Source organism: Theobroma umbraticum, unplaced genomic scaffold (genome assembly GCF_002168275.2).
Source record: "Theobroma umbraticum cultivar Fairchild unplaced genomic scaffold, ASM216827v3 scaffold_204.0, whole genome shotgun sequence".
Lineage (NCBI taxonomy): Eukaryota > Viridiplantae > Streptophyta > Magnoliopsida > Malvales > Malvaceae > Theobroma > Theobroma umbraticum.
This window is the reverse complement of record NW_018397267.1, coordinates 6,031,319-6,039,791: the sequence shown is the minus strand read 5'-3', so window position 1 is coordinate 6,039,791 and position 8,473 is coordinate 6,031,319. Positions and strand designations below refer to the sequence as shown.

General features: G+C 37.5%; 2 protein-coding genes across 2 annotated transcripts in view; one reads left to right on the top strand and one right to left on the bottom strand.

Annotated features, from left to right (window-relative positions):
• LOC110424439 (inorganic pyrophosphatase 2-like) overlaps positions 1-598 on the bottom strand; it is a 1,423-nt gene extending 825 nt beyond the window's left edge. The window contains 3 exon segments of the mRNA XM_021438999.2: positions 1-63; positions 147-268; positions 360-598. The exon segment at positions 1-63 is cut by the window's left edge and continues 139 nt beyond it. Of these exon segments, the coding sequence (XP_021294674.2) occupies positions 1-63; positions 147-268; positions 360-497 (323 nt within the window). The 5' untranslated portion in view covers positions 498-598.
• A 5,793-nt stretch (positions 599-6,391) lies between these two features.
• The window catches only part of LOC110424113 (Ribonuclease III family protein), a 3,229-nt gene continuing 1,147 nt past the window's right edge, over positions 6,392-8,473 (top strand). The window contains exons 1-5 of the mRNA XM_021438616.1: positions 6,392-6,622; positions 6,866-7,005; positions 7,213-7,302; positions 7,381-7,433; positions 8,016-8,118. Of these exons, the coding sequence (XP_021294291.1) occupies positions 6,418-6,622; positions 6,866-7,005; positions 7,213-7,302; positions 7,381-7,433; positions 8,016-8,118 (591 nt within the window). The 5' untranslated portion in view covers positions 6,392-6,417. The remainder of the gene's footprint in view (positions 6,623-6,865; positions 7,006-7,212; positions 7,303-7,380; positions 7,434-8,015; positions 8,119-8,473) is intronic.

Sequence of the window (8,473 nt, the reverse complement as noted above, 5' to 3'; positions counted from 1 at the left end):
AGATGCTCCAAAATTGTCTCAATGAAGAACAAGTTTGCATCACTTACGATCCGGAGTTCACACCTAAAAACCACAAACCAATTTGATCAGTGCCACCATAAACACACAGAAACTATAAGAAGAGGAGCGCAGAATAAAAAACATACCCTAAAGCATGAGCTGCTTTAATAGTTGGGACGACCCTAGAATGTATAGGAGTCGGCCTCAGAACCTCAGCAATGTCATCAATGGTTTTTCCCTGTGCATGAAGCTCCTTCATCATCCTATCCTGCAATTTTATACCACAAGAAAATAATTAAACGTTGAGTTCCATTTATTTTAACGTCAAAACAAGAGAAACAAAAATTCCAGGTGCTTACCATGAGAGAATTCCAGGGCATGGTAGGAAGAAGCTGGTTGAACAAGTCGGTAAAACCCAACTCATCAACAACCCAGTTATCACTATCACAGTCGATGATAGTTTTGTCAAAATCAAAAACTACAACGATTCCAGCCATCTCTTTGAATGAAAATCAAATATTTGCAAAACAAGAGGGAAAAAGAATATCTCTTGCTTAGAGTACGGATGTAGGATGGAAAACTCAAGAACTCTGAATGTTGTCTTGGCACAGAGACACGTAATAGGAGAGGGTATTTATATGTAGAAAACAGTCATGTGCACGTGGAGAATAACACAGTTATTAAACAATGGATTTTTTTATGCCGAAGGAATATTACGTGAAGGAGTTTTAAAGGTTAGCAGGAAGCAGGGCCAGAAGAATCCTTTTTTCCAGCAATCTTCCTGGATACCACATCCTAATCTGATAACAACGGCTTGTAACCTGTTATAAACAATATTAGCCATTATTTGATGACTTTGATTGGATTTGGTCAGCGGATCAAAGGGGTAAAAGGGTGTGAAATGGGGTTAAATATTTGTGGGTCAATAGTTAATTGGGGGTTAGGTTTAAGGTTTATCAGAAGCAAAAGAATGGTGGGAGGAATAAGGGAATATTCTAGGGGAACGAAACTCACTTGCCTACCTTTGAAACGCACATGCAACAAACAGAGAGAATATTCTCTGTACGGTTTAGTCACTTTATGTGGCTGCCAAGCTTCAAGGTTTTCGAGCCCGCTCCTATAAGCGGTCTTCCTTGTCCTTATGTCACGGACCACAGCTCAGCGGATTAAAAGTTGCCCGAGGATGTTTCGAAGTGTCGGTATGTGGAGAAGTATTGTTGGGAGAGAACCCTCATTGGATAGCGTAAGGCAAGTGCAGGGTGCCAGCAGGGTCACACAGCACAGGCCCCTGGGCGAGCTAGCCCGACAGAATGCCAGAAGGGACGCACAGCACAGCCCCCTGAGCGAGCTAGCCTGGCAAGGTACCAGCAGGGGCGCATAGCACAGGCCCCTGGGAGAGCCAGCCCGACAAGATGCCAGCAGGGGCGCACAGCACAGCCCTTTGAGCGAGCTAGCCCTGCAAGGTACCAGCAAGGGCGCACAGCACTGCCCCCTGGGCGAGCCAGCCCGGCAGGGTGCTAGCAAGGGCGCACAGCACCAACCCCTAGGCGAGCCAGCCCGGCAGGGTGCTAGCAAGGGCGCACAGCACCAGCCCCTAGGCGAGCCAACCCGACAGGATGCTAGCAAGGGCGCACAGCACCAGCCCCTAGGCGAGCCAGCCCGACAGAGAGCCAGGCAGACTGCCCGCAGGCGCGCCAGCCAGTAAAGCAGGGGTGTGCGGCACGCCGACCCGCACAGCATGGATACGCGACATGTAGGCTCGGGGCCGGCACGCGGGGGCACACAGCATGGACACACGGTACGCAAGCCCTCGGCCCAGCAGGGGTACGCGGCACACAGGGGCTCACAGCATGGGTGAGCGGCACGCAGGCCCGGGGCCTGCCGACCCAGCAGGGGTGCGCAGCACGCAGGTGCGCGGCACACAGGATGGCACGGCAGGGGCGCAGCACGCAGGCCCGGACAGCGCCCAAACAGACTGCCTACGCGCGGCCCCTGCGCCCCAGCTCTCCAGCGCCTAGGCACACTGCCTGTGCACGACTCAGACCCACCAGGGGGCCCAGGATGGTGCCGACCCACAAGACTCACTCTTTTGATGTATTGAGCTGCTGGAATTTTTAGATTCCCTCCTGAATATTTAGGATGGAAATATTTTGGAGAGAAATATTTGGGGGAAAATTGGCTATAAATAACCCCTTGTACTTTGTGTAATTCATTCAATTCATTCAATAGAAGTTCAGCATTTCTATTTCCAGCATTCTCCTCTCTTTTCCTCATTTTCCTTTTATGCAAGTTTACTTGCCGGCTTAAAGCCATTGTGTGCGAGTGCGGGTGCCGGAAGGCAGTGTGCTGCGTGTGAGAGTACCGGGTGCTTGCTGGGTGAGTGCTGAAGTACTAAGGCTGACTTGGGTTTCAGTACTGGGATAAGGGTTGAACCCAAGGCCGCATGGAGGGTGGTTTGAAGAATCGCCTCGTGACACTTACACCAAGTTGAAATTTTTTACTTAAGTAAAATTGACAGAACAAAGAGGACACTAGAACAATTCTTTCACACTTGATATTGCATCAGGGATGAGACATTGTCATTCCTGATCAACTAAATTGATCCGAGATCGTTTTTTTAATACGTGACATTTGAAAGATCAAATGGTTGCAAAATTAGTATAAAACATATTCCATCTCAAGCATATTTGTTATTTTATATGAGCTGCTATTATTCATATGACTTATTAATTGGTTAGAAATCAGAAATTTGGAAAGCTAAAATTGAGAAATTTAAAATAAGGGACAGGGGGTTGCTGGGAAACAAAATTTGGGAGGTTTTTCCTCTCTTTTTTTTCCCTCATATATTTATCATCATTTTGTTTTTTATTTTGTTTTAAATTTTAAACTTCAATTAGAGGGAAAAAATCCGAAAGTTAATAACTTAATATCTTAATTTAATTTGAAATTTGAGAATTTATTATCAATTATTAGTAAAATTAAATTGAAAATAAAATTGAGTATTACTTATAAACTAAAATATTAATTTAAAAATATATTATTAAGTAACAATTTTTTTTTTGGAAAAAAATAATTCATTGAATTACTAATGCATAATTACATTATGAGACCACAATATCATACCCTCTAAGCTCTCTCATACCAAACCACATTACAATACCCCAATGCATAAAGGGAAAGCCTCGTTAAAAACTTCTCCAGGATTAAAAATCATGGATAAAGAAAAAAGAGTACCCTCCCTAATATGCTCACTAATTTCCTATTCTCATATCCCAACTCCCCATAGTCCTCCACTAAATCAGATTTATATCTTGAAGAATACTGCTTCTAATTTGATTCGGAACCTGTGTAACATGCTTCCAAACTGATTGGTCTTCATGCAACCCTTTTGCAAATTAAGCTATTAAATGAGCGACCCTGTTTGTATCTCTTGGACAAAATGAGGTCGATGCACCTGAGAGCTTCTTCATTAACCCAACGTAATCTTCTGTGATGTCCCCCAATCCCCCGTTCAGTTTTCTATCCCTTACCCAGCATACTACATTTAAGCAATCAATCTTATCCTCATTTACTTGCAAATTTTCCCTAGCACAACAGAGTAAAGACCACACCAGCGATTTTAATTCTGCTTCCTTAACAATGGAGCCATAAACCATTCATTTTACTCCGGCTAGAATAAGCTCCCCTGCTGCATTTCTGACTATAAAGCCAGGGCCAATCATGGTAGCTCCATCTACATCAAAAACCGCCACATCAGAATTCAATTTAATTCCTCGAGGTCGTGTCCACGAACCTATCCCTTGCTTATCTATTACTTCTCTGATTCTGGTCGGTGTATCAGGTTCTCAAAACTGCCTGATCATCTCTATTCCCAACTCTACCACGGCCTTTAGGGTCTGGCTTATGCTGCTTATATATGAGGGAATTACGGGCCTTCCATATTGCCCGTAGTGCACAGAAGATAGCTTCTATTTCTTCCTTTGCAACAAATTCACACAGATTTTGAAACCAGTCACTTATCATCGAAAAGAGGTGCGTCCCTAAGTCCCTGAAACCCCGTTTGGTCATCAGCCATACAGCTCTAGAAAACTCACAGGCACACACACAAACAATGGAAGTCTGTTTCCATCTCCACAGAGCAAAATGGGCAAGCTGGTTCAACATAATTTTCCTTTTTATCAGTACTGCACAAGAGGGAAGAATACCCTTCAGAACTCACCACATAAGTAAGAGAATTTTTCTTGGAATCACCAAGCTCCATAATTTTCTCCATGTTCCATCCAAGCTAGCAGACGAGCTTCCTCCATCTTAGCTGCCATAGAAGAGCAAAGCAATCTATATCCCGATTTAACATAACATTCTCCATGTTTATTATAGAACCATATTTGGCGATCCATAGGTTGCCTATTACTTAACGGAATTGCCAAAATTAAACTGCTTTCATATAGTGGAAAGCACAAACGAATTTTCTCTTCATTCCAAACCATCATACCGTATCATATACCCTCGCCAAATCCTTCATCTCATCTTTACATACCACCACTTTCCTCGGGGTCTCATAAAGTATCCAGCAATGCTGTCTCATCCAAATATCTTTGCTGTGTCCCACTCTCCAAATCAACCCTTTATAAATCAATAATATCATTTTATTATATAAATAGGTTATCAACTTTTAAAAGTTTTAATTTTTTTTTATTTTTTATATTAAATTAATCAATAAAATAATTCAAGTCCAAAATGATTTCGATTTCAAAATTATCGATATAATTATATTTAAAGGAAGCCCCAAAGAGCTTCGTTGATTAACACTTGGCAATATTACCTGAACGAGGAAAGCCACCATATGGTTATTACTTTTTTTTTCTTTGATTGTTCAATAATTATTATTAAATATCAAGTCATATTTAATAAATAGTAAAATAGTAATTGAAATGTAATTATCTTTTCTTTACATTAAAAGTTCAAAAATTTGAATCAAACTATTTACTTAAAAAAATATATATACATGTTAATTATTGAATCTTTTGAGACCTTGACACTTGACAATATTGTTTGAAAAAGGAAAGCCTCTTCCATATGGTTATTACTTTTTCCCTTTTTTCTTTGATTTTTCAACAATTATTATTAAATATCAAGTCATATTTAATAAACATTAAAATAACAATTGAAATGTAATTATCTTTTCATTACATTAAAGGTTAAAAAAATTTGAATCCAACCATTTACGTAAGAAAAAATATATCCATGTCAATTACTGAATCAAATTATGTAATATAATTTTCTTTATCAAATTAAATTATACAACTATTATTCATAAAAGTTCAATTTTAATTATTCTAAATCTTAAATTTTAAAATTTAATTTTTCTTATATTTAAATATACACTCTACTTTTCACTTTTTAAAAGAAAAAATAGTAACTAATAAAAAAACAATATAAAAAAACTTAAATATATCCACTGACATAACTTTAGTATCTATTTGCAAACATGGCAAGATGGAGAAAAAGAAAAAGAAAAAGAAAGAAATGATGAACTCATATATAGTCTTACTAAGGTATATGGATGCCCCTTAGGTTGTGTTTGGTATGAGAGAAGTAAGAGCATATTCCCTACAATGTATCTAATCTAATTAAATTATATTATAGTGTTTATTTTGCAACAAACCACTACAATATAAGATTGCAGTAAATCATATTACAACCAATGGATGTAATGTGATTGCAATCTAAAATTAATACAATCAGATTGTATTGCACTTTACAATATTATTAAAGACAATTTTACCTTTCAATTCTGTTACTTTGTTAAAAACATTTTATAATGTTATAAATTATTTTTTTACATAGATTTTGATGATATTTTTTACTATTTTTAATAATCATAGTGACTGTCAATAAAATTTATATTATTTTTTTAAAAAATTAAAATAAAATATATGATATAAAAAATTTTATTAAAAATAAAAATAAAATATATGACATTAAAAATATATTTAAGAATGATATTATATAAAAATGAACAATAAAAATACAAATAATAATGATTACAATAACAACAGTTCTATATTTTGTAAAATAATATTTGGTATATTTCAATATACACTAATAATTAGATATGATAACATAATTATTATTATTTATCTATTTCACAAAGTATTCTCAACTCAATTAAAAAAAAATTTTTATCATCTTGGACGGATCACACAAGTAACAGACTAAAAAACCGAGTTTGAGGAAAGCCCAATCCAAATCCATCAAGTTCCCGCTTATATCATTTTGTCAACAAATCCATAAAAATTCAAAGAAATGGAGGCGACTAAGATTGGGCTCTGAGCCCATCAAGCCCTTTTAAACCCCTCCTTTAGTAAACCCCGGCCAAAATCCCATCCCCTCGCTCTTCCAACTAACGGGGGCAAAATGGCAATTCTAGCTTGGACGCCACATCCAACGGCAGTTCCCGCGGCGGTAAGAGCTTCGTGGGACACCCAACAAAGACCCTCTTACAACCCCAACGCTCCACGAAAGCTGAAGCCCAACCCCAACCTTAAGCCCTCACGGACCGTCACCCTCACCACCCGCACCGACCCATCAGTTTTCGACGTCCTCAAGCGTCCCACTCAAGGTAATCCCCCTCCCCTCTCCTCCTCCTCATGGCTAATTCATTCTTTAAGGCTCCGTTTAGTTGAGGGTTTTTTTTTTTTTTAGATTTTTGCTATCTTTAGTTTTCAATTATTTTTTATTATTACTTTTTCCTTTCTATTATTTTTTGCAAAAAAAAAAAAAGAATATCTATATATATAGTAACTAAACAAAGTCTACATTTTTAACTGAAATGTTGATATATTTTAGTTTATGATAATTGTAGAAGTAACGCCCGTAAAGGTAGATATGGATGAGTCTTATATGGGATACGAGAGATGGCTGCCAACCCCTCCAAAAGTGGAGAAGCCTCGATCAGTTTTCAATGCGGCAACATTAGCTTATATTGGTGATTGCATTTATGAGGTTGTTTTATATGCTTTCGATATGTTAGTTTTGTAATTTGATACACTACTATTCATGTTCTTAGTTATGTGACCACATGGCAAACTTATAAAAATGTGTCTATATTGTTTTTAAACTCTACTCTTGGTGTACAGGACATAATTTTAATCTTGAAGTTGATTGTATGTTCGGGCATATCTTAATTGTAATGTTTCTTGAAATCTGCAGCTGTACACGCGCAGGCATTTTTTGTTTCCTCCACTCAGTATTGAAGAATATAACGATCGTGTGACTTCAGTAGTACGCTGTGAGGCACAAGTATGATGTTTTCCTGAGTACTTTTTGTCATTTGTGCATGTTAATATTTTTATTTATTTATTTTTTTGCTTCTTTTAGGATGCATTGCTCCAGGAACTTCTTAATGATAGTTTCCTATCAAATGATGAAAGGTTAGTGGAAATGTTCTTCATGCTTTTATCCATTCTTTTTATATACATTTGTTTGATGGATATGCACACCCATAAACAAATCCTACTTCTTCAAAAATTTGGAATATTGAACTTTGACAAATTCAGTTGCACTTGAGCTGTTCAATTACTGGTTAAATTGAGAAAAGAAAAGGAAAGAATTGCTCTAGTTGCTTGGTTACTGGTTAGAATAGATGAGATTGGTTGGTCTAGACATCAAATGTCTTTGGCTTAAAAAGAGTTAAATGCTTGATAAATTATCCACTCAAAACCTCTACAAGAGCTATCTGGAATTGAGAATTAGATGGATTTTTTGCTAAGGGTATTTATCTACTAATGCAGTTTCTTAAAAATACGACATATGCAAGTAAATCTACCTCAGACAGGTTGTGTTCTTTTAGCTAACAGTTATGTTGCAATAGAGGTGTCAGACGGATCTAGAGATTCAAATTCTTATGTTGCACAGCCTTTTGAGCATGAATATGCATGATGCATCTACTGCAATTTTTCTCTTATAAATTTACTTTTAAAATTGTAACTGGTATCTGGTCATTTTTACGGCAGGAATGTTCTTCGATGGGGAAAGAATATTAGTTCGTCTAAAACACGGACAAAAAAGCGAGCTGGTGCAGCAGTTTATAACAGAGCATCGTCACTGGAAACACTAGTCAGTACCCAACTTCCTTGTGTTCTCCTCTGAAAGAGCATATGGTTTATTTAGTTATTGATAGTTTGGCAATGGGTTTGGACTTGAATCCTTCTTTTTGAGGAAAATTGTGGCTAACACTACGAGGCTATGATGTCGTCTGAAGTAGTTGGTTTATTTTAAACACAAAATTTGACCAGGTCCATAGTCTTCTGTTTATGACTTGCTACTGCTAAAGAATGAGGGAGACCATTCCGTTTTTGGTTCATTGAAGATTTGTTGGAACTTGCATTATATTTGGATGGTAAAATTCAGGTCACTTTAAGGGATCTGCTTTTGGCTAAAAGAGGATAAATTTATGTTTATCTATTTGGTA